Source organism: Anabas testudineus, chromosome 12 (assembly GCF_900324465.2).
Source record: "Anabas testudineus chromosome 12, fAnaTes1.2, whole genome shotgun sequence".
Lineage (NCBI taxonomy): Eukaryota > Metazoa > Chordata > Actinopteri > Anabantiformes > Anabantidae > Anabas > Anabas testudineus.
Genome location: NC_046621.1, coordinates 3,879,969 through 3,905,359, shown reverse-complemented (window position 1 = coordinate 3,905,359; position 25,391 = coordinate 3,879,969). Strand labels below are relative to the sequence as shown.

General features: G+C 40.5%; 3 protein-coding genes across 7 annotated transcripts in view; all 3 read left to right on the top strand.

Annotated features, from left to right (window-relative positions):
• Positions 1–616: 616 nt before the first annotated feature.
• On the top strand, positions 617–8,677 carry dab2 (DAB adaptor protein 2). 3 transcript variants are annotated; one of them, XM_026355194.1, is made up of 15 exons: positions 617–833; positions 3,247–3,515; positions 3,606–3,745; positions 3,893–3,991; positions 4,097–4,228; positions 4,317–4,400; positions 4,654–4,680; positions 4,764–4,814; positions 4,916–4,978; positions 5,710–6,324; positions 6,881–7,010; positions 7,119–7,760; positions 7,861–8,072; positions 8,166–8,258; positions 8,343–8,677. In XM_026355194.1, exons 2-14 carry the CDS (start codon positions 3,371–3,373, stop codon positions 8,238–8,240), a joined length of 2,415 nt encoding a protein of 804 aa, XP_026210979.1. In that variant the 5' UTR covers positions 617–833; positions 3,247–3,370; the 3' UTR covers positions 8,241–8,258; positions 8,343–8,677. The 3 variants fall into 3 exon arrangements, with proteins under 3 accessions (XP_026210979.1, XP_026210981.1, XP_026210980.1); XM_026355195.1 differs by lacking the exon at positions 617–833 and adding an exon at positions 2,353–2,404; XM_026355196.1 differs by lacking the exon at positions 5,710–6,324 and having other exon boundaries at positions 620–833.
• Positions 8,678–9,538: 861 nt separating this feature from the next.
• zgc:162472 (uncharacterized protein LOC553495 homolog) lies at positions 9,539–22,008 on the top strand. Of its 2 annotated transcripts, none has more exons than XM_026354416.2 (29): positions 9,539–9,633; positions 10,778–10,980; positions 11,068–11,704; positions 11,815–11,918; positions 12,027–12,092; positions 12,208–12,363; positions 12,436–12,569; positions 12,690–12,784; positions 12,972–13,026; positions 13,137–13,274; positions 13,401–13,634; positions 13,765–13,828; positions 13,916–14,102; positions 14,182–14,276; positions 14,388–14,775; positions 14,951–15,085; positions 15,587–15,623; positions 15,711–15,812; positions 15,912–18,396; positions 18,531–18,688; positions 18,786–19,027; positions 19,723–19,786; positions 19,892–20,045; positions 20,137–20,284; positions 20,363–20,396; positions 20,493–20,579; positions 20,667–20,913; positions 21,122–21,386; positions 21,477–22,008. In XM_026354416.2, the coding sequence occupies exons 2-29, from the start codon at positions 10,784–10,786 to the stop codon at positions 21,588–21,590; spliced, it is 6,822 nt and encodes a 2,273-aa protein (XP_026210201.1). In that variant the 5' UTR covers positions 9,539–9,633; positions 10,778–10,783; the 3' UTR covers positions 21,591–22,008. The 2 variants fall into 2 exon arrangements, with proteins under 2 accessions (XP_026210201.1, XP_026210200.1); XM_026354415.2 differs by having other exon boundaries at positions 12,205–12,363.
• Positions 22,009–24,038: 2,030 nt separating this feature from the next.
• The window catches only part of LOC113158489 (rhotekin-like), a 14,968-nt gene continuing 13,615 nt past the window's right edge, over positions 24,039–25,391 (top strand). Inside the window, exons 1-6 of one of the 2 annotated variants that reach the window (XM_026354418.1) lie at positions 24,039–24,173; positions 24,266–24,319; positions 24,458–24,575; positions 24,668–24,913; positions 25,022–25,116; positions 25,336–25,391. The exon at positions 25,336–25,391 is cut by the window's right edge and continues 51 nt beyond it. In XM_026354418.1, coding sequence (XP_026210203.1) covers positions 24,143–24,173; positions 24,266–24,319; positions 24,458–24,575; positions 24,668–24,913; positions 25,022–25,116; positions 25,336–25,391 — 600 coding nt within the window. In that variant the 5' untranslated portion in view covers positions 24,039–24,142. The remainder of the gene's footprint in view (positions 24,174–24,265; positions 24,320–24,457; positions 24,576–24,667; positions 24,914–25,021; positions 25,117–25,335) is intronic. The other variant, XM_026354417.1, reaches the window with a different exon arrangement.

Below are 25,391 nucleotides of genomic sequence, written 5' to 3'. Positions count from 1 at the left end.
TTTAAAGGAAGAAACCTCCAGCAGAACCAGGCTCATGGTGGACGGCCATCTGCCTCAACCGGTTAGGGTGATTGGAAAGAGGAGAGAGAAAAGAACAGCAGGCAACAAAAACACTGGGCAGGTCAACTGATTTCTGGAGATGTACGGCTTCAGGCGGAGAATACCTGCAGAAAAGTAAACATTTCAAACATGTTGTAATGAAACATGTCTCAAAGATGGTAGAAGAGCATAGCAGAGCAAGGTGCTGGAGAGATGTAGAGTACAGAGTGGATTGATTTGAGTCTCACCAGCTTCAGTTGCATAGTTGAAGCTTTAAGGTGAATCAGATTGAGTATTATGGGTTTTACAAATAATCACACAAGCCTGTGTGATAAGGTTCAGGTTAAAGGTTCAAGTTGCAATTTAAATATTTCTCTATTTACACTTATTATAGGCTAGATGGACTTGAATAGGGTGTCAATAAGTAAATGAGAGAGGATGAAGTCGGGATAAAAAAAAACGCACCAGCATTGTTGAACAGTGAGCTGCATTCAAAAATATAATGAAATGAGATCTATTGGGCGTAACTCGCCTCCTCCTGTACCCAGCAGTGCTTTTACATGTGAGCAGACCGCCCCTCTCCCAGTTGAAATCCGAGTGAGTCAGGTCTGTCAGTGAGTGAAGGGTTAACCTGGGACTTCGCAGCAGTCGCTTCTTTCTGTCCACGGAAAACATCTGAGTCGTTTTTCCGAGGCTGTGTTTGATTTACTCCTTTTGCAGCGCAGCCGCGGAGACATCAGCCGGACAGAGGTCCCAGCTTCCAGCCCCGGATTTCAACATCTCACAGTCAGCAGGTACGGGACTGTGTTATTAACTGTAACTAATTCAAGTGTCTGTGCTCCACTGCTGCAGGTTGGTTTTTAGAGAAGTTGGAAACAAATGTTATTGAGTGAGCTCATCTAGACAAACAGGTCTGGAAAGGGAACTTTCAGTCTCAAACAAACCTCACTTCAGTTTTTCTTCATAACAAATATCCTCACATTCAGTGTTTTATTTCATTTCTCACTCAGAAACTTGTGACTTTCTTGTCCTCATACTGTCCTCATACCTTTTTAACCTACTCTTGAGACATTTAGGGTTTTTAACTTTGCATTTAACTTTGTTTTCCAGCAACGCTGCTTTTATTTTCTGAAAGTGTTTGCATGCCCTCTGTGCTCACTGTGGGCCTGCGGTATTTCACCATCTCATTCACTTGCAGACTGAGTCATTCCCTGATTTCCTCCAGATGTGCAGCAGTTTACGTTTCCTGACGCCCAGGATTGTGACATTTCTGCTCTTGCGCTGCAGTTATTCTGCTGACAAATATGAATTTCCACTTGTACACTGTGGCTATGTGTGTTTTTTTTGCGTTGTGACACCGGTGGATGCTGTTAAAAGCTCTCCTTCTTCACAGGCCAGCTGCGGCTGGCTTTTCAGTTAATTGGTAAAATGTTATCCTTTAACTCAGCAGCTGACATTTCACTTTTTATTAGCCTTTCCTTGCAGCTGATGCCACTGTTCCCTGATAGGTGCAATCATGTGTCATCTGCATGTAAATGGAGGATCAACAAGTGTGAAGTGTTTTCCTCAGCTCCCCTGCACAGCAAAAAAACAAACAACAACAACCACTAAAAAAGCACAAACAAACCCAGCAGCCTGCCTCTGTCTGAGCCTTACAGGGTCTGAACCAAACACACTCGGGCTGTTTCCTTGACTTGAAACTAGTAATGGAAGAGAAACTTTTTATTGTTTTACAGCTGCAGTAGCTCTCGCATATCAGAGCTAATTTAAAGAGCAGTTGGAGAAAACATGCTCATTTCAGTGATCTGAGTTTTGGTCTTCCTTTCTGGATCTGACACTGTCTGTGTACGTGCATCAGGTTCTGTTATCGTCAGATCGGTTTCATCGAGAGGTAACTTGTCACAAAGCTGGAATGCCCTCAGTGACCTTAAAGCTCTCGTCTGTTATCACATCCTGTATTGCTCTCATTTCCTTTACGATTCAGACAAATCACCTGCTTGATTGATATAATGATAAACATCATTCTGGACCAGACTGTGTTTTTCAGGCTCTTTGTCTTGAGTTGAGGCTGCGATCGAGCCAGAATTGGCACAATCAGACGCGTGTGTCCATTCTCCTTTGAGGATAGCTTCTCCCTCATTCCACAGCATCATTATATGATGTTTAATGATAGTTTTTATAGACAGCTTAAACGTCTGAATGTTTGGAGGTGCTTAGCTGTGCATCACGAGATATTTTGCTCTGCTAGCGTAACATTAACTTCAGGTAATTGCTCAACCTTTGCCCACTTACAACCTTTGTTCTGTCCTACATCCTCTTTCCACTGGTATTCTAACCAGCGTAGCCACTGGAACTGGTCCTAAAGGTATGTATGTCCTACACAGAATCATGTTTGTGTTGCTTGATCTATGCTGAACTATTTTTTTTTGATTGTCAGCACTTCACTGTGATAGCTTGTTTCATTCCGTGTCTAAATGGTGGCGGTCATGGATCCAGGTATAAAGCTGATTGTTACATAGATGAGGAGATGTGGCGTCACTTCTAATCCAGTGTGATGTTTTGGCATCATGTGACATGGTCTTGTGTTTCCTGCACAGTAAGTGCAGCGGTACTGCATTTGGGATTGATGTCCAGCGTTCTGCCAGATAAACCGACAGTGTGTTTTTTTGTGGATGTGTAGATTTGTGTTGTATGCTGCCTCTGAACCAAAGGTGTTTTCTTTATCTACCTTATATTTATAATGGGATCCAGTTATTTCCTCCTAAATAAGTAAGATGTCAGGTGAAGGACTGCAATAAAAGTATGAAGAGGCGACTCTGTGCATGGCCTTCTTTATCTTTAGGGTAATTTCCTCCTTTACAGTGCTGAACAACTGACACAGCATGTGTAAAGCAGGTGTACAGTGTATGTATTTTCTGTGCTCTTGTTCACATGGGACCATGACGTTTTATGGGTCATATGCCAAGTTATGCTTCTCTCTCTGGAGGGTGCTTCTGTGGTTGTAAATGTTTAATGTGGATTGTTAAATGAAGATGATTGTTTATGATGTGCAGAAGAATCTTAAGAAGCTACTAACAAAACCTTTCTAGGAGTCACAAAGTATTTTATTAAGAGTTTCATTAAGAAGGAGTTTGTATTTGCCTTTCATCTGCTCCTTGTTTCTCTCCCAGCCACGCTCACTGCCCCACTTTACTTCTTCTGCTCCAGGCAAATAAAAAGAGAAGCATGTGTGGGTGTTAAGAGTCATCTGCTTGATTGACCTCGCTGCCCCTGAGCTGCCTCCTGTTTTACCGCTGACTGTCCACTTGCGTAGTGAGGCTTACTCCAAACCATGTCTGCAGAAGTGGAGAACAGCGCGCCCGCCCCGGCTGATCCCAGCACTGCCTCCCCATCTACAGCCTCAAGTGCTACTACCCCTCCAGCCTCCCCTGCAATAGCCACATCCAAGGTCCCTTTCAAGAAAGAGAAGAAGAAATGTGAGTGATGGAAGAGGATTGAGAACATGTCCTTATCAACACTTTGGATTAACTAGACATTTTCTAATCAGAATCTTTTCATGTTTACAGTTCCAGAGAAGACTGACGATTACCTGCTGAGCAGGTTTCAAGGGGATGGTGTGAGATACAAGGCTAAGCTGATTGGCATTGATGATGTCCCAGAGGCTCGGGGAGACAAGATGTGCCAGGACTCCATGATGAAACTCAAGGTGCTGCATTAGACCTGAGACTTTGCTCCTTTAGCTTTGGAATTCATTAAAAACATTAAGATGTGGGCATTTTTAAACAAACCATATATGTCCTGCAGAAAACTAACATATTTTCTTTACATGTTTGCATCATTTCTGTTTTTTCAGGGTATGGCAGTAGCTGCGCGATCCCAAGGCAAACACAAACAGAGGATCTGGGTCAACATTTCCATGTCAGGCATCAAGATCATTGATGAGAAATCAGGGGTGAGTAATGCTGTATCTCTCCATCACTGTCAGATCACATTATGGAGTTCATCAGATTGTATTTAAAATGCTAATACAGTAAAACCTTGGTCTTTTTTTATGCAGGTTATTGAACACGAGCATGTGGTGAATAAGATCTCCTTCATTGCCAGAGATGTGACAGATAACAGGGCGTTTGGATACGTGTGTGGAGCAGAGGGACAGCATCAGTTCTTCGCCATAAAGACTGCTCAACAGGTAGAACTGAGTCAGTATAAAACCAACAGTAAATCAGAAACACTGATGGACAACAATACAAATGTTCCGTCTTTCTGTCCCCACACAGGCAGAGCCCCTGGTCATCGATCTGAAAGATCTCTTCCAGGTCATCTTCAACATGAGAAAGAAAGAGGCCGAGGCCTCGCAGAAGGTAACAGACTTCAAACTGGAAAAAAGGGTGTTTTTCTTTTCGAAAGTTTGACAACGAGAACATTTTCTTCCTGAAAGAAAAGCATTCGGTGTGGCCATTTGGAAGGCAGGGTTGACATTCATTCCACACTGCCTCTCTGTGCTCTTTCACTGAATCATATCTTCAGACATTCCTCTGAAATTATGTGAAATGACACATGCGTCAGGAAATTAGGAAATAAGTCCAACTGTTCACAGTCTACCTCTGCTTACAGGGTGAAAATGGAAGCACTGTCGTTGAGGTAAGCACTTGGAAGCACCTTTCTTCACGCTCTCTCTCTCTGTCTCTCTGTTTTTAAAATACGTTCTTCTATTTTTGTTTCAGAATGGAAATGACGCCCTGCTAAATATGGATGGTGAAGTAAAAACAGCCCAAGTAAGAACTTCTGCTCTGTTGTGTCTGAATAAAAAAGAAAAATACAGTAACTGAATGAATATGAATACAGTTTTTTCTCTCACTTTCTTTTTGACATCCAGCCAGTGGAACAGCTTGACCTGTTTGGAGCCATGTCAACCCCCCCAGACATCCAGGCTCCAAATGTAAGTGTGGTGCCATAGTGTAAAATGTTTATTTGGAAAAAAAAACTGTGCAATTATACTTTTATATTTACATTTTCCTCTATAATAATATTTTTTACAGCCATAGAAAAGTCATATTATTGATTCCATAAGTGCAATTATAGCAGTGCTCCAATATGTCTCCTTTTTCTAAGACCTGATTTTGCTTGTTAGAGAAAATTTCTCCAGTGAATAACCTCCACACTCCCCCACAACATTTCATGTGTGTTTGTTTGTGTGTCCGTGAACTCAGTTCTGAAACGACCACAGTTTTGTATTCAACAAATTATATACATATATATATATATATATATATTTTTTTTCTTTTAGGCTTGATTTTCAAATAGTCTTTTCAGAATTGAGTATATGCTTCTTGTTACTTCTTTTTGTTGTTCAGACTTTCAAAGCTGCTACCAGTAAATGCTATGAAAACAGTCTTTGGTGACCCCTGGAGTTTCTTAGTGGTGGTGTTTTACAGTCCTGTTGCTGAGACACCTCACTAGGTTCAGTTTCAGGTCAAGTATCTGGTGCTGACTTTAGCACTTTTGTTGTTCTCCTTCTGGGCTAAACATTATACAGGTAGCAGCTTAAAATTGTCATGTCATTTCACGCCATGTGATTCATTTTCATTGTGTCAAAACGTTTGTCTCTTTCTGTTCAACTGAATCATGGATCTGTTTTTTCTCTCCCACTGTCCCTCTCGTGCTAACCAGGACTCTAATGATATTCTCTTGCTGGACTTTTCTTCTGAAGTTGACAGCAATCAGAATTGCATAAAGGGAAACTCCTTTTTAACTTCCAATGCACCTACGGCATCTCCCCAGAACGAGAATCTTGTTTCCTCGACATTCGGTTACTTTCCAACCCCTGACAGTGACCCTTTCAGAGATGACCCCCTTTCTAAATTGGCCACTCGGTCAGCACCCAGTAATTCACAGATCTTCCTCACCACCAGTCACCCAAATAGCACTGCTGACAGCACTAATAAGACAATTATTAATGGTTGTTTGAATAGAGATTCTGAACACCTAAGTCAGCAGATAAATGGATTATCAAGTAAGACCATGATCCTCGCTCTCAGTAATGGACAGTGGCCACTAGGGGGCAAAATAACTCAGGGCAGCGCGATTACCATGATGGACGGCAATGATTCTGGACCTGATTCTTCTACCAAAAACCCATTTTTTGAATCATCTTTGACAACGTCTCCTGTCACTAATGGCGTAACTCATCACCCGCAATCCACAGTGATTCATAGCAAGGATTCAGTTGTGTTAAACCCCCCTCCGCAGAGCTCAAAGCCTGGACGAGGTCGAAGGAGTGCAAAGGTGAAATTTCACAGTCAGATTAATTAAAGGAACGTTGCATGCATGTTGCCTAAAAGTGAGGTGTTTTGTTTTATTTTTTGCATATTTCCCATAATTAGTTGCTAACATCTCCTATACTGAGGATTTGTGTTATGCATTGGTGGCTGGCAGGATAAACTAGAAGATGCATTGGGTTTAGATAAGATACAAGACCAGTGGTTTGGACCTGCAGTTGCTTGGATCCTTTCTGTGTTTTATGCATGCACTTATGGTAATACCCTTCTGTAACTGACTTAACTGACACTTTTACTGTAATGCTGAACAATCACCTGTACCCTTTTGTCCATTCTGCTCATAATCTGTTTTCTGACATTCATGCATTCAACCTATAAAGCATGCATAAGTATCAATGTTCAGGTAAATAACATTTATTTAATTAAAATAAATAATATGTTTCTGTTTGTTGTTTTTGATCTAATGTTAATTTCAATGTACTCCATTATTTCTGAGTTATCATGTGTAAAATTATGTGTGGTCTGACCCTATTAAATATTTTTGTTTTACTTTTCATGAATAGTCAACAGCAAGTGACCTGTTTGGAGCAGAACTGTTTGCTGCTCCTGCTAATTCTGAGGGGTCATCTGCTCCAGGTGACTTTTTCAACAGTGCACCTGCCACCTCTGCTCCCTCCTCCATAGCTGTTCTGGGTAATACACAAGATGGGAATTTTATCTCACATTTATCAGGTCAGATGTGTTTCTGAAGCTCCATATTTCTTTTCCTTTAAACTTTCATGTTCATTATTTCATATTCAGGAAATCTTCAGTTAGGTCCTCCAGCTACCACAAGTATCCCTGGTGCAGGCATATGGGGAGCCTCCCCCGCTCCATCCTCCATGTTCCCCATGCCAGGAGTGACAGCTCCAGGCCCTCGGCCTAACTTCCCGCAGCCGTCTGCCTTTGGTGGTCCACCTATGCCACCCACAGTCTGGGGCCAGCAGATGCCATCTCAGTTTGGCGTCCCGCCGCATGCATGGAGCCAGCCGCCACCAGCTGGGCCACTTGGTGCTCCAGGTTGGGGTCAGCCTGCAATAACCAACCCTTTCCACCCCAGTACATTTCCAGTGATGGTTGACCAGCAAGGTCCATCACGCCCTCCTCCAAGGGTGCCTGTTAAAGAGACCCCCCCAAAAGTAGAGAACAGTGCATTCACAGCTTTGGATCCCCTTGGAGATAAAGAGAAGAAGACTGGAAAGGACATGTTCAAGGATTTCCAGATTGCCAAGCCCCCAGCCATACCAGCGAGGAAAGGAGAACTCACATCCACCTCTGCACCAGCACCTGGCAGCAAAGAAGCTGGAGCGTTTGATCAGTACTTTTCCAATAAAGTGGGTCTGGCCCAGGATGCTGCAGATCATGATGACTTCGATATCAATCAAATGCCAGCAGTTGTTAATGGTAAATCAGCTGCACACCGCACAGATTTTGTAGGTTGACATGTGCTGTATGCCTGTGAGATTTATCTAATTGTGGCATCTGTTGTAATATGCCTGTTTAGATGTCCCTAAAACAACTCCAGCTCCAGCACCAGCTCCAGCTCCAGCTCCAGCTCCAAGCTTTAACGCTGGCTTCCTTGATGCTGCCTTTTCTTCTACTGCCATTGCAAACAATTCAGCACCACCCCAGGGCCAAGGGCTGAATCAGAACATATTTGATGAAGCATTTGGTGCCCCTGATTCCAGCCCATTTGGACTTCCTCCTGTAGCTACGGTACATAGACACTAATTGACGAGACACTAATTGACCTCATATGAATCTGACTGCAGTAGTAATTTGTAATTTTGCCTTCTTGTCACCTTGCAGCAAAGTGCTACAGTTGGTCAAACCTCTGGTTCAACAAATGCTTTTGGGGATCATTTTGGAAATCCTTTTGCTTGACCACTTATTTGCCTATAAGTAAGTAGTGTTCATATTTTTCTACATTAAATTATTTATAAATGACACTGACTGTATTCTATTTTTTCTGTTGTGCCCTCACAGTTGAAATAGAGATTTTGGAGCAAAGAGAGATCTTCATATCAGTTGACGTCTTTGGGATAAGCTGCTACAACTTGTGCAAGACAATCCAAATCATGAACTTCTTCCAAGTTTTGTCCCTGACCCACCCTTCTTTCACACCTCCACTTTGGATGTTGTTATTTTTCTGTTGAATCAGTAGTTCCCTTATTTCTGAAGACCACTGATCTGAGAAGTAAATGTAAATGTCATGATCTGCTGAAGATAGAAATGTGGTGCGTATGAGAAGGTATAGCCACAGAAGTTCCTTGCTGATGGTGTGTTCATTAAATAAAAGAAATAAAAGAATTCAGTCATAATTCTGTTGTAATGTTCTTTAGACACGCTAGTGAATCAACTGTTTGCAGCCTACTGGAGGATCAGCAGTGATTCAAGAAATACAAAAACTATTGAATAGGTACAATTTTCATAACATCTAGGTTGAATTTGAGTTTTGGACACACACAATTGTTGAACACATAAAAAAATCTGTGTTTAGCTTATTGTGATGACAGTAACACAATGGGTCATATAGTAACCTGAATAAACCCAAGATGAAATCCACTAAAGATTAACACAGTTTCATATCGTCGAAATAAAAATGATTCACAGAATCCGAAGAATAGAAAGGAGGAAGATAACTTAGTTGCCAGAGTGCTATACTAAAGAAGTAAATTCAGTAAAATCTAGATTTTACGCAAACTAAAAACAGTAACAGTAAAAAGCATCGCTAGGAAAATATAGTTATTTACATTTTCTTTAAGTTCTTTAACTTTTATTTTACAATATAACATTGGATAGTTAAATTTATAAATTCATATATTTAACAGACATATTATTTATTTTCATATTGCAAATATGTTCAAAAGCATCTATATGTGAATTTATATTTTTATCGTTAAAAATCTTACATCCTTTTTTTAATCTTACATACTTTTACTTCCCTAATGTATTAGACATGCATTTATATGACATAAATATCATATTGTAAGTGCATCTCCCTCAGTGAAGTGAAGAACACTTAAAACATGTGACTTCACTAATATTTTTACCTTGATGTAATGATTAAACAGGTGTTGCACATTGACTGTACACCTTTACCTCATCCAGACCTTGCAGCACTCTGACTACATTTCCCACAATCCCCTGCTGTCACGATAATATCGCGTAGAGAACAAACATGGAGGACTAGTGTGTGCATGGAGTCCGCTACTTGCTGCTCGCCGTCGACACACGAAGGCTAATTTCTCCCAGCAGATGATATATTGTTGTACAGGTACGTTGGTGTCGGTAAACTAACACATGTAGACATAATTAAATGATAATTTAACTATCTCAGCTTCTCCACGTCAACAACTGAGCGGTCCAAGGCAGGAAGAGCCGTATACACAGTGTCAGTCTGCGAGTTTCAGCCAATCTTTGTGTATTTTTCGACTTGTTTTTTGTGCATTGTCGTTTTGTTGTTTCTTTATGTTGTCCTCGTACAAGTGAGATATATTAGAAAGCGTAAAAATACTCCCTTTAAACTTCGGGTGGTGTCTTCGTTGTGATTTGTTTGTGGTTTTTCTGCTACCGGCATCATCAATGCTAGTCCAATCAGTCAAGTAGATAGCTGATGTTTGCGCAATACTGTCAATTAGCTAATGGAACTGTTGCAGCACTAACTATTGGTTTGTTGCATCGAGCTACTGCTTGTACGTTTGTTTCTGTGTTTCAGAACTAGTTTGCAATTACTCCATTAAAAGTGCCCACACTTAAAACCTTTGCATCTAACATTAGGCAATATGTTTATGTGACTGTTACAATCAGCTGTCTAATGTTAACAAATCCTCATCAAAACATAGATTGCAATGGTTATTCTGCAAATGTGGGCAGATTTGAACACATTCTTGTTTTATTATGTAGTATACCATATAGATTAAGTAGTCAGAAGTCATTATTCTAATGCACAGGTGAAATAAAAAGTAAGTAATAGCACTGTTTGTTATTTCCTCATTATCTGCATATGCTAGTCATGAAATGTCAAAATTTGGTCTTCACCAGAGTCACAAATATTTGTGAGATGATAGTCATGATCTTTTATGTCTTTATGAAACGCACCAGGTAAACAAACAAAGTGTTGATGTTAGAAAAAGTAATAACAGTGTGGTTGAGTCGCTTTTGGCAGCAATAACCTCAAGGAAGTCTGTCACGACCATCTCTTGAGGTCATTCCTCAGCTTCTCTACTGGGTTGAGGTCTGGGTTCTGATTGGACCACTCAAAGAGGCACATTTGGAGTTCCTAAAGTTATTCTATAATAGATTTACATTAAAACTTCAGCTTAAGGACAGCTTATAGTTAGACAGTCCTCCACACCTCACTGTTAGGATGAGGAAATCAGTTTTTAGTTCTGTAATTTTAACTATTTGTATGCCTTCAGGTCAAAATGTTTCGTCGGTCAAGATTTAGTGTCCGACCCAATGTCGGTACAGCAGGGAAAACAGCAGCAACACCTCAGGAAGTCACTCCAGTAAATCAGGAGGCCAGTGAGATCCCTAAAGATGTCAGTGAGAGCATCAGTGGTCCTGCTGTGACAGATAACAAGTCTGTTCTGACCCCAGCAGAAAAAAGTACAGGCCCAGGGTGAGTAAAAAGCATAATTGACTAACATTTTTTAAACTAAAACTTTAGTTTTGCATCACAAAACTAACTATTCTTACTTCTGTTTAGAGATGGCAGTGACCAAAATGGCGACGGTAGTAGCTCCTCAGCAGCAGTCCAGAGAAGAAAGCGGTTTTCTGTCAAGCCCAAAGTAGCACCAGGCCGCCCCACAACTCTTGCTCGAACAACAAAGTCCCCTGTCAAGGCACTCTCTGAAACTCCTGTTGAAGCCTCTGGCTCAGATTTTGATAAACCAGCAACGTCCAGCCAAACTGCTCCCACAGCAGACCCTCAGGGACTCAAGTCCCCGAGGCGACGGAGACATTCTGAAGATGTGAAGCAGCCTAAACCCACCTCCATTCCTAACGACAATTCAGCACCGTCAGCTGTCCCTTCAGCTGAAGACTCACTTGAACAAACTCACCTGCCAGCAGACAGTGGCAAGAAATTAGAAAGCACGTCAGGCAGTCACGTTAAAGAAGTTCCTCCCAGACCACCAGATAGAGTACCCCCCTTTATACCAGACAAAGAAGCTATTGAACTATCAGAGAAGGCCAAAACTCTAGTGTCTTCTAAGAATGTACTTTCACTGTCACCATCAGCGTTGTCCTTGAGTAGACTCCTGAATGACCCGCAAGATTTACAGAGACTGGCAAAGGCCCAAAAGCTCAGAGAGCTGCTCCGGGAGGAGAGGCACAAAGAAAAGGTGAGCTTAGACTCTTCTGTGTACTAATAAACAAACTTGTCCCTTTTTTCAGTGCTTTAATAGTTTTATTTCATAATATGTTAAGTGAATTGAATGATTTGAAATTGCAGAAACTCAAGAAAGCTAAGACACGTCTAAAGGAATACTCTCTAGATCCTGCCAAAATGACTATGAGGGACCTAATTCATTATCTACCCATGTCTAACCCCATGACGTAAGTGTCGCCTATGTAATTTTGTCAAGCTTATGGAAAATGTGCATTGAAAAAATAATAACATAATGTTAACTTCTTTTATTTGCCTGATTTTTTTTCCTCTTTTAGATCCAGTTTAGAACAGTCAACTCAGGAGAATGAGACGGTGGTCCCAACTTCACCAGGAGGAGAAGAGTAAGTTTATAACCATAATTTTTTATATAACTTTAGAGCCTTATAGTTTGTTTTGTTAATAGTAACAAAATGTTAAAAAGACAAAGTATTAATATCAGCTGTGTAAACTCAGCAGGTCTCCAGAGAGAGCACAGGAACCTGAAGTCACCCCTAAAACAGTGAGCCAAACGGAGGAGGAAAATGAGGAGGCAGATGAAGAGCAGGATGACGCGATCATGGTTCCTCAGGTCAAAGTAGCAGAGGATGGCTCACTGATAATTGATGAAGAAAGGTCAGCGGACTTAGATTACACTTTCTTTTTCTTTTGGAGCCCATTGTTGGCCTAATATCTATTATATCTTAGCTTAACAGTGGAAGTCCAGCGAGCAAAGGGGCCAAATCCAGCGCAAGATCGAGATCCCATCTTTGAGCGTGGCTCAACTACAACTTATTCCAGCTTCAGGAAGGGGACCTGTTCGAAACCATGGTCTAGTGAAGGTTGAAGTGATATGTATTATAGATATAGATACATGTGATACATTAATGCTACACATTTTGCTTGAATGTATTGTTCATGTTTGTTTTAAAATTAGCTTGTTCTTTGCTTTTTTATATCAGAGACAGACATGTTCTTTCTGGCTGTTAGTATGGTGGGGACAGACTTTTCCATGATTTGTCAACTGTTTCCTCACAGAGCTCGAGCAGAAATTAAAGTAAGTGATGACTACACATATAATTTATTAAGTACAGTATTTATTTCTTATGTGCACTAAGCTAAAGCTAATGTGTTCTGATACAATGATTCTGCTACAAATCCTCCTTTCAATTGTGTTTCATTCAAGTGTTTTATCCACGCTGGTTATATCAGTGAATGTCTGTTAATAAAATGTAAATTTTCAGAACAAATTCAAAAGAGAAGAGCGTGAGAATGCATGGAGGATAGACAAAGCTTTCCGTAAGTACTGGGGAAGACTTTATAGTTATTTGGTTAATTATCATGTTAAATCGTCACTGTTCTCTGCGTATATTTTGATATGCAAACATCTATTCCCTATGTTTCTGTAGGAGAGAGGCGTAAACTGGATATAGAGTATTTTTCTAAGTTGCTGGAAAAAATCCTGGAATTTCAGAAAAACAAGAAGAAACTCAAATCACTTGCTACGAAGAAATCCCCCAAGAAGCAGAGGAAGAGAAAGGCAAAGGGTAACTATGCTTTTATGTTTTATTGCAGTTCTAATGTTTATTTTTCAGGGTTTAAAGTTTTATTTTTTCCTAACGATGTTTGTGTACAGTTAGAACAGCAGTCTTTAAATCTTGTTCCTTTCTCAGGCAAAAAAGCTGCAAAGATGAGTGATGTGGAGGAGGAAGATGAGGAGGACGATAATCATCCTGACTTGGAGGATGAGGAAGGGGGAGAAAAGGAGAATGAGCTCCTCTGTAATGAAGGGGAAACCGCTGCTCCCAAGCCTAAGAAAAAACGAAAAACACAGACTGGAAAGGATGCTTCAAATGAGGAACCAAGTAACAAGAAGAACAAATCTGGTGAAAAGAGCATAGAACAAGGTACAGGAGCGTTTAGTTGCGTTAAAGCTGCCTTATTAGACTAAATGTAGTCACAATTACTTTGTTGAATTACTTCTAATCAATGTAATCCCATTGTCCACATGTTTTCGTGGCCCCCTTCTGTGCTCAGGTGAGCCTTGCATACCTGAAGACTCTGAAGCAGCACTTCCTGAGGAAACAATAAACTCAGACATGTAATAAAACTTAATATAACTTAAAATATCTAATTTTTATGCACCGGCAGTTGGCATTAAAATGTTCTGTCTTGTTCAAATATTTAGATCTGAAAAGAGTAATAATGCGAATGCCAAGGACACTGCCGTCAAGCCAGCCAAACTGGCCCGAGGTAGAGCACCAAAACCACTGTTGCCTTTGGGCCGGAAGTGGGGTAAAAAGGTACCACCACCCTCCACAGAGGCCAAAGGTGGTGAAGACGACCGTGTGAGTGATGGAGCCGCTAAAGAGAAGGTGATTTTAGTTTCAGTATAAACTCGATGAATGCTTCTACATATTGTTTCCTTTACTAAAATGTATGCCAACCTTTTAGGAAAAGGAAGATGCATCACCTCCAGGGACTTCAGCCAATGATGAGAATTCCTCTGAAGAAGAGGAAGCTGCTGTTCCACCTCCAAGACCTACCAGGTCCAGTTTTTCATGTTTTAATTGGACAATCACCCATTCTATCCTTGCGTCTATACACACAAGGAATTAATAGAATATGAGTTGTTCATTGTGTGTGATTGTGTTTCACAGGTATGGGAGACTCCCCAAACCCACCAAGCACTTGACTTATCCTTGTAAAGACGATGAACACTCCTCGGCATCAGAAACCACTCCTTCTTTACCAATGCAGCACACTGCATCTGCTGCCAAGCCTAAACCCAAATGCACAACCAAGCGGGGACGATCATCAATGCCACAACCAGACAAAGAGTCAAAAAAGCCCAAACTAGTCACCCTCAGAGCCTCTAAGACAGATTACAGTGATGATGAGAACGATCAGCAGTGTGAAGAAGAAGAGGTTGAGGAAGAGCAGCCTGCGTGTAGCCCCAGTAAGGACAGTATTGCCCCTGCATTTGTGCCTGCCAGCCTGCGCTCCCCACCTTCTAAAATTTCAACGGTGGAAGAGGCTATGGAGGAGGTATGAAACAGTTTCCCATGTAGTCTTACACAGATGAACACCATTCATTCATTTTATTTTTTTATAATTCATAACAAGGTTTTGTGTTTTTTTTTCCACTCATTTTTTGTTTGTGCATGGTTGTACATATCATAATTCAAACCCTCCACTCTCACTCCATTCATTCCACACTTAGCTTGATATCTTGGCCAATATGCCTGATGTATTGGGCATCTCCCAAGATGCACTGTGCCCTGATGCCTCTTGTGAGCAGGCTCAAAATGAGATGGGCACAGCTGAACCATGTGAACATCAGTTGGATCTGCTAGTTGTAAGTGAACTTTGCCTAAAATGAAATTAAGTCAAATGAAATCATCATGACAGTTATTAGGGATGCACCGATACTGCTTTTTCTTTCAGGGGCTACATGATATTGGTCTAAAGTTGGATCAGTGCGCACTGAATCATGTACTTGTACTTCAAAGTACAAGTACTTGAGCCCACTATTGGACCTTATACTGGTATCAGTGCATCCCTAGTTATTATCTGTAGCCCTAATGTCATATCTGTAGTTTAGTCTTTAAGATCACATGTGATCTAGTTACTTTTATAACAGAATTTAACTTTTAACTTTTTTAATAGAAATGTATGTGGTTTGATCACACAGACAAATGACTTACTGATCATTTCCTGTTGTGTGTGTGTGTGTGTACTAAATTAATCTGTAACACATTTCACAACACATGTTTTTCATTTAAATCACATTCTTTCACATCTAGGTCTGGCTTATATGCGACACTTTTACTTAAAATATATATTTATTCCCCTGTAGGATGTTATAGACTTCCTTTCTTCAGAGCAGACAGAAGGTATGTTGAAGTAGCTGCTGGTGAATTACAATACATTTATTTACTTATGTACATTTATGTAAAGTTTTTCTTCTCATTTTGTTTCAGAATCTGAGAATGAAAGCTACAATGAGGCTGCTCAAACCTTGTTGACCATTGGCAATCTGACTCACCTCTTTCAAGCAACACAGACTCAAGATCACATAACAGGTCAGAAACTTAAAAGCTACAACATTCCTCATATTAAAATTTAGTTTTCTTTGTTTAAGTTACAGTAAATTTGAAATGTGCCATCATGCTTAATTGCAGGGACAACATCAAACAGTGAAACACACCAACAAGACCTAGAGGGTGAAATTCCATCAAATCCTTCTGCATATGAGCAAACTGGCACTCCAGCTTCTAGTAATTGTGCCACTGAAACCTCAGAGGCTGGTGCTACTCTGGAAATACAGAACAGCACAGCAGACAGTGGTGACACTGATCCAATTTGTAATGAACAGTGGACTGGTTCGGATAAGAACCATGTTCCTCAATTACAGTCAAGTCCAGAGACTTTAAAGAAAAATTCTCCACAAACCACTAAAAAAGAATCGTCTGTGGTGGAACCAAAACTTTGCCAACCTTCAAGGACTGCACAGCTAACATCCCAGCCAGAGACATCGGCTGTCGTCCAATCAGACATAGAACCAGTTCCTGAAGAAGCAGCTCCTGAGATAACAGAATGTACTCTACCATCACTAAAAGACATTCCCTGTGATGAAATCAAACTAACAGAAGAGCCGTCTGGGAGTGAGGGGAGATCTCTTCAGAGTCCTTGCTTTTCTCATGGCCAGTTTGAACCCATTTTGGAACATGCCAACCAAGAGACAAAGTCAATGTCTTCGGGTAAAGATGAAAACCCAATTTCTCATCCTGAAATAGAGAGCGGCTCTAATAATTCAGTAGCATCTGACGTATTAGTCATGTCAGTTGAACAAGGGTCAAAGACAGATTCTGTCCAAGGCCAAGAAGTCAGTCATTGTGCTGGTTCTGTTTCACCTGTAGAAGATTTACCTGACACTCATAAAGCAGAGAGTGAAGTTGCATCAACGTTACAGTCAAGAAGGAGTCGTTTACAAAAAGTAAAACCCAAACCAAACCTACCACAAACATCTAGAACTGCTCGGCCAAAGCCTCAGGTCACAAAAAGTTCTATAGAGAAGGACGTATCTCCAGTCCCCAAAGCAAAAGCAGAAGTCGAACCAGAACAAACCTCTTCAACACCTCCTGAAAAATCAACTGAAAACTCAGGTACTGCTTCTGATTTGACTTCATCGTTGGACTTAGGCCCTACTCCTGAACACACACAGGAATTGTCTACAGCTGAGGAGAAAAGTATAGATGATGGACTTTTTGGTCAAGTTGGTTCAAGTGTGACAACATCAGGTGGAAGTTCTTCAGAGAACCAGGACTTCTGTGAAGAAAAGTTACCGACAGGATTCATAGCTGAGTCTCATGCAGATTTAATAGAGAGTTGTTCTAATCTAACAACTACTGAAATATTAATTACCAAACCACAGGTTGAACAAGGGTCAAATCCAGGTTCTGTCCCAGTCCAAGAGGGCAATGGTGCTGGTTCTGTACCACCTGTAGAAGATTTTAGTCATAAATCAGAGGGTGAAGTTGCCTCTACTTACCGGTCTAAAAGAAGTCGATCACAAAAAGTCATACCCAAACCAAACCTACTACAGACGTCTAGAACTGTTCGGCCAAAGGCTCAAACCACAAAAATTTCTATAGAGAAAGACTTGAGCACAACTCCAGATGTAGAACCAGAACAAACCTGTGCCCCCCTCCCTGCAGAAACTGCTCAGAGTACTGTTTCTGCTTCAGACCCATCCCAGGATTTAAGCTCTACTCTTAAACAGACAGAAGAGTTTTCTACAACTGAGGTAAAAAATACAGATGTTGGACTTTGTGCTCAGGTAGACTCAAGTACAGCAACATCAGGTCTCAGTGCCTCAGAAGACCAGAACCTCTCCAGAGTTCAAATTCAGTTGCAACACAGTGGGGAACAGGACAGTGGAGACACAACACCACTATCTGAGTCCATAGAATGTCCAGTGTCATCCAAATCAGCAGTGACAGAATTAAAAAGTGGTCTAGGGTCTCCCTCCAACTTACCATCAAGGCCTGAGTCTAGTGGCACCACAGTAGCTGACATAGAAGCACAGCCAACTTGTGGTACCATCTTTCCTGAAGAATCAAGTACTGGCACTGCCTCAGTTTCAGCACTGTCAATGGAACTAGATATGACCCATCAACCCACTGAGGAACATAAGACAGATGTTGGATTTGGACTAGACTCAAGCTCAGAGAGCTCAGAACCAAATGTACCTCAAAGAAGGCGACGCTTTCCCAAGGTCAAACCCAAACCCAATTTAGCATCATCCACCAGAACATCACGGTCCAAACTGCAGCCCAGTGGGATCAGTCAAACCTCAGAACAACACATGGACACATCTTCAAATGTCACAGTAGAACAACAGTCTGTGTCCACAGGAGCTGTAGAGTTAAACACCCAACAAACAGATGATTCAGCTACATTTTCAAATGTCCAGTTTTCTGAAGATGGCACTATGGAGTCAAAAATAAATTCTGTATTGACTAAAAGGGCAGATCCAAAAGAAAGCAGTGATGAATCATGTCGAAAGAGTGACTCAGAAGAAAAAAGTCAAAATGCAGCTCAACAGTGTTCTGAAATCATTGAAACTAATCAGACATCAAACAAAAACCCTCAGTCTGCTCATAGGTAAGATATGAATTTCTCAAAAAAGGCAACCATACTCGCATAAATACAAAATACTGTTCTTATTTACAGCCGTGTGTTATAAATGCATTATAACTAAAAGGTTTTCTCGTTGTGTTTTTTCCTCCCACTTAAAGCACTGATGAATCACAATCACAGCCATCGGACTCCACTACATCCTTAGGAAAAGCTCCTCCTCAAAGAGGCAGGCTTATAAAACCTAGACCAAACCTGAGGCGCAGCAGTCAAACTCCAAAACCCCAACAGGTCCAGAACACAACACAAGAAGAAACAGGTTTGGTCAATTTAAAATAAAAGAAGTCCACTTAGCAGATATTTTACTATTATGGTCTTAGTCCTTATTTTAATCACTAATGTTTTTTGTTTTCCAGATTCTGGCACTTGCTCAAACAGTGTGGTTGCATCCGTTTCCCAAAATCCTTTGTCTGTACTAACACCTGACAAGGAACCAGTAGAGGGAGCTGTTGAACAACATAGTAAGGAAGACTCTGCTGGATCTTCTCTTGGCTGCTTAAAACCTACTGTCGAACAACTCACTCATGATGACAGGTCTTCAAATGATGCTGGAACTTCTCTGGAATGTTTTACCGTCTACCAGGTCCCATCTACCCAGGTGAGATAATGGGTGCGTTTGCATTGGAACATATGTCAAGTTGTTAAACTCTGTATAAATTACTTGATATGGCGAGACAGCCAAGACATGTGAATTGGTCATTCAAATGCCAAGATTCTTCTATTAAGGGAAACGTTAAGGGGAGCTTGAATTAATTGGTTTTATTTGTGCCACCTTTGGCCTGAAAGGGTTTTGGACAACCTAGTTCAAGCCTTTACAGTGTTTCTTTCACTTTCAGCATCATGTTTGTCTTGTTATTTGCATTTTTATAGATAATATTATTATAAGTGATGCAATTAAATGTTAAATAGTATTTAGTGAGATGTTTCTGTTATTGTCCTCTGAATTCAGAGGCACCACTAAAAAAACACACAGGAAATTTCCCACAGAGAGCAACTCGTCTTATGATATATGACATACCAGCATTATATCATTTAACTTTCCTGGAAAGATTTTCATCTCGCACTGACGCAGCTGCAACATCTGAACAAGATGATGTGATGAAGAATGCTTAAAAGCTAGTTAGTGATCTAGCAGAGAGGTCTAAATTGTTGAGTAAAAGTGATAATTACATGGTTAAAAGGACTAAATGAAAATGAAATAAACACTTTTGAAACATGATAAGTAGTGCTCATTAAGGGGTACATGACAAAATAAAAAGGGTCCATGGTTCATGATGATTCTCTTAATCCTAGAATGCTCCAACGTCAAATTCAGAAGGGACCCAAAGTCATCCATGTCTCAACCTATTTCCAGACAGTAAGTTAATCATAGATCACCTTCCCCTCACCTGAGCTGATATTTCGATTATGTTTACTGTATGCACCGTGGTTTGACTAAAGTCTTTCTAACCTTTCCTTTTAGTGCTGTCTGAGCAGGTGCCTTCAGATCCAGATGAACCATTTTTCATCCTCTCTCTCACTGAGATCCCAGTCTCGTCATCAGGGGAGGTGGTGGACAGTGCAGCTGAGCCCCTCTCTTATCTTCCTGTAACAGATGCATCAATACCACAGCAAAGGTTTGTGCTTGTCTTTATCAGCTAGTCATCTAAGCTTGTGTGGAGCCTATTTAGTTTGGTGCTTGATTCTTCAACTGTCTTCACCTCTCAGCGGTCTTCCTGGAGAAAGTTTGGCAGCGGTAGCAGCAGGAGATGCTGCGTTACTTTCTGAAGCCCCCGTGACCATAACCACAGAGAAGAGTGGTGAGATGAGCCTCACGAATGTAAAAGATACTGGAGTGGACGCAACTAATAATGTGGTAAGTTAACTTGCAACAAACTACTTATATCTGCAGTTTGATAAAAGGTCAGTATTTGTAATGAGTTTTTCTTTCCAGGATTTGAACATGAAGAATCCAGTGGATGCACATGGTAGGATAAATACATTATTCCCTGGCACTTTAAAAACTATATGTTAATGCTATATTCCTGATAGTTAATTATATTTTTTTGTCCTTTTTGAAACAGAGATGACTACAGTTGAGACTGTAGAGAATAATAATGATACTGAAATTCCAACAACAAAGAAGAGGCTAAGAGGCACTGAAAGAGGAGGTAGTCAAAGGATAAATACATACTCATCACAGCAATCTGAGCAAATTGGACTCTTTTTCATCCGCTCCCTGTCTGTCTTTAAACCAGCCAAATTGCAGGTTAAGCCTACAAAGGAAAGGACAAAACAACGCAGCAAGACTCTCGCTACAAACACCATCCAGGACCCTCATAATCTAGAGTCTTCTGTGAAGCCAGAAGCCTCTGGTGCAACAACAACAGCAGGCAGAGTTGTGACTGAAACACAGAAAGAAAGTGATGATCAAGTAGATGCTGAAAAGGAGACTCTAACGTGTGCACAGGATAGCAGCTCAGGAGGGACGAGGGTCACCAAGAGGTGAGGAAAAACATCAGCATTGGAAAGCTTAAGGTGTTTGTTGTTGAAATGTTAAATCATGTTGCTTATCTACTGTTAAACAAAACTCCTGAGTTTTCTACCATGAAGCAACTTTGAGAAAATACAATACAAATACAAAACTGAAGTATTGGACAAAATAAAAAATGCATCTCATTATTATGAATGCATATTTTCCAATTCCAAACAGCGCTGCACCTTCAAGCAATCCTCCATCTTGCAAAGCAGTTTCCAAGAACTCTAAGCAGAGAACCCCACGTGCAGCAGGGAAAAAATCTAGCACAAAGCGACATAACATCCCTACAACACCCAGTCCGACACAACTACCAGATGTAGCCCCCCCATCATCGTCTACCACATCACCAACACAAACAGAAGTGGGTATGGAACTGGACGCTGAATATGGTAGTCAATGGCCAGACCTAACAACTAGCACTTCTCAATGCACAGCTGAGGTAATGGTGAAGGGTTTTCCTAATTCATTTTATTTATACACACTGTCATGAAGTTGATCTTATAAAGCTAATCCTGTTGCTCTGTTGTAGGTTTCAACTTCTCAGCAAAGTGACTATGTGGAGAGCAGCTCCATAGAGGAGGAGCCCACCAGTGTATCGCAGTACTTCTTAAGTGACATCTTTACAGAAGTAGAGGAGGGTTAAAAGCTGTGCAGAGAGAGGGAAAATGAATATATCTCTGTAAAGATTAATTTATAACTTAAGGATTTTTTTGTGTTTTGCTTTTTATTGTTAGTTGCAATGACGTGAGGCTGAATTTACTATATTAACAACAAAGACTTTCACTTTCAGGAGCACTTTTGATGTACAATAGTTTTGAAGTTGTTAAAATGTGTTTTTAATCACCCATTAGTTATTATCACTACTTTGACTGAAGTAGGCTTTTTCTTAACAGCAAATTATTGGAAATGAGTAATAATTTGTTTATTAAGTAGCTGTGAAAATGTAAATATTGTACAGTAGCAAACAGGTGTTATATTTTCTGTTTCATTGAACACAACAACACTGGCCTCAGGAAGAAACACCATATACCGTTTACAGTACATTAAAATGCGTTACCTTTTCTAACTCAGCTTCTGTGGTTTTCTGTGCTAATATGTCATAATTGGTCCTAATTTTAAACTGAAATCTTAAGCCTTTTTTTTTTTTATTTATGTGAGAAATTTTAATAAAAATTTATATTTTACAATTCATCCCCATAAAGGGACTTAAAGCTAAACCTTAAGATGTGAATATAAAGGATTCTTTTACTAACGCTGGATTCAGTCTTTAGTATTATGACATATTCTATTAGCAGTATTACAGTTTAGTATTACAGCACTTGAATAAATTTTAGAACTATGAAAGTTATGTTATCATGATGAACTAATGCTTAAAGTAGGTTTTTAATGTGTTTCAGTACATATATAGTGTTTGTGTGTGATTCACCTGTGCGTGATAGAGCTGTTGGAATATAAGACCTAAGAACTGAGACTCTAATCCCTCACGCTGCAGCCTCTTGTAGTGAGGCTTAAGACTGTTTTGATCTCTGTTGAGTAACTAACTGTTCTGGCTGCAGGTTTCGCTCCTGCAGTCAGCGGTAAGATTAGTCAGTCCACTCACTGTTGTGCCTGCTGACTGCTCACAGACTGGAGCTGACCCCTGAGACACTGCAGAGAAGAAACATGAATTCTAACACCCAGGTTAGTGAAAGCAGATGATTTTGCACTGTTTGAATGTCTGAGTATGGTTCATGTTGTGATTCTGTTCCGTTTATGATTAATCAAATCAAAAACGTAAAGGTGAGTCTGACAACTTACAATGTTCACTTTATATATAACACTGTGTGTGCTGATAGAAAGATATGAGTGATTAAGTATTTGCACACTGCTCGTGGTTGATATGGGCTTCAATAAAATGCATATTCTAGGTAACTATGGAAACTAATAAAAAAATATATAATTACATGAGAGAGTGTTGAGACTGTTTGAAAAATGTAGAACTAAGTTGGTTGTGTGAAGTACAGGTTATGTAATTATTTAGGATTTCTTCAAAACACAATCGCACCAACAAGGTTTCAGCTCAGGCAACATGACTGAGTTATGCAACAGCGCTCTGATCACTTAGACTGCACTTCATCTAACGTGTGCGGATTGGGTCGATAGTGCACAGTTAACCTTAAAATAACCAACACATAACTCTAAAACAAGTGGCGAGTAAGAGCACTGACAGGCAGAATTAACAGTTTCAAATGGTTAATTCACTACAGTATTTTCAGCTAATTTATAGTGTGACAAACATCTTACCTTGATCCTATGATTAGGATGCATTACAATACCCACACAATAAAGCAAGAAATTAAACTGCACTCTCAACTATTGAGTCTCATGAGGAAAGCTGATTAGTAGAATATGCTGCTAAGTGGATTATGAACTGCATCAAGAAATTCTATCCACGGCACACAGACTTTGGCATTGTTATTTCATAGCTCTATAGACAGTCGTATTTTAATCAATGAAAGAATAAAAGTGGAAAGAGTACAGCTGGACAACACGTTTCACTGCAAGTCCACAGACTCTTAGCAACCACGAGGCTGCACGTCACCAACGTTTTTGTTTTTTTTCCCACTAAACTTCAGCAGGACAAAGACTTACTGAGGCAGATTGAGATGGAGGTGCGAATGCAAGAAGGAGCAAGTAAGCTACTGGCAGCTTGCTCCCAGAAAGAGCAGGCCCTGGAGGCCTCCAAGAGCCTGCTCACCTGCAATGCACGCATTCTGGCCTTGCTCAGCGAACTACAGAGAGTGAGGAAAGCTCAAATCCTACAAAGAGAGGGATGCAGGTCAGATGGAGCGTAAGGATGTGTTGTGTATGTTGGTAAATACCTCAACAAAGAGGCATATCAAGGAATATTTTACATTATGCCTCCTGCCAGCCACTAGAGGTCAAATGAGCACTTTAGAAATACTCACAGTCGATTTCCTGAACGTGACACAAGTGCATATTTGCACCTTACATTTAAATGGAATACACAATGAACAAATCCATTTGGGAAACACAATGAGTGAATAAATTGTGTTTTTAATTCAAGTTTAATTGAAATAGTAATGAAACTTACGTGTTAATGAAACTTTTTTCTTTATTTTGTGGTGTTCTTGAACTAAACTGGACTGTCCTGGTGCTTTTTATTGTTTTTACTGCAGACCAAAGGAAGATCTGATGCCGTGTACTGGAAAAGTGGCTCTTTCAGGTGAGTGTTAAAAACAGATCTTGCCACAATGAAAAAACAACACTGGCAGTATTTTTAAAAATGATTTTAATTATATAATTCGCACTGTATAGATCTACGTATCCCACTCATGTGGAAAGACTCAGAGTACTTTAAAAACAAAGGAGGTAAGTCACAACGGTAAGATGAAGTCTGTGAAAGCATTGGTGCCTTTTAAATCTTACGAGTCAGGTTGAAGGTTTATATAACACTGTAAAAAGACTTTTAGAATCAACAGCACTTTTTACTCCGTCCTTTTCTTGCAGAGCTACATCGCTGTGCTGTGTTCTGCCTGCTTCAGTGTGGCACACAAATCCATGACACTGACCTGGTGATGGTAGACAGAACTTTAACTGACATATGTTTTGAAGACACTATCACATTGTACGTCACCTCTGCTCTTTAGAAATCCTGTGTCGTCCATTTTCACTTTAAAGACTTTGTGTGTGTTTAATGTGCTGTGTGTGTGGGAGCAGTGACGAGGTGGGTCCAGGGTTTCAGCTTCGCGTTGAGCTCTACAGCAGTTGTGTGGCTGAGGATTTCTCACTGGGGGCTCTAGGACCCAGGAGGATGAGCCGTCTGGGGGGCTCTCTGGGATGCTCCTCAGGGAAAAAGATCCGTGCTGCGCTGGAGTCTGCAGCTGTTTGTGGATCCACTTCAAGTGAAGTAGGCATCGGACCTGGAAGTTTGTCACCGCCTCTGCCTCGTGATTTGTCTCCACTGTGAGGATGAGAGTTTTGCCTGAAACACACAATAAAAGGAAATGTTAAATGGCTGGGCTTCATTCAGAAAAAGTAGGATTGATTTGACTTTGTGCTTCGTATCTGAAGGGTCCCTAAGTACAACCTGTTGGCTTACACAACACAGAGAATCGAACACATTCAGGATAGTTTCAAGACACATGATTTGTCACTAGCAGCATCAGGTAAGTTTCTAATAATCTGTCTTTGTTTCCTCTCCTTCCTTCTCTCCCGTCTCTCCACCCATTTATGCTGTTTTGTCTCTCTTCTCCTTCCCCTTCTTTGCTTTCTTTCCTCTTGTTGTCTGCTCTTCTCTTGCCTTCTATCTCCCCTCCTACCTATATCTTCGTCTTGCTTTCACTGTCCTTAAAGTAATTATTCCTAATGCCCTCTCCTTTTTCCAGAGGATAGCCCATTCTGGTTACCTCTGTATGGAAATATGTGCTGTCGCTTAGTAGCT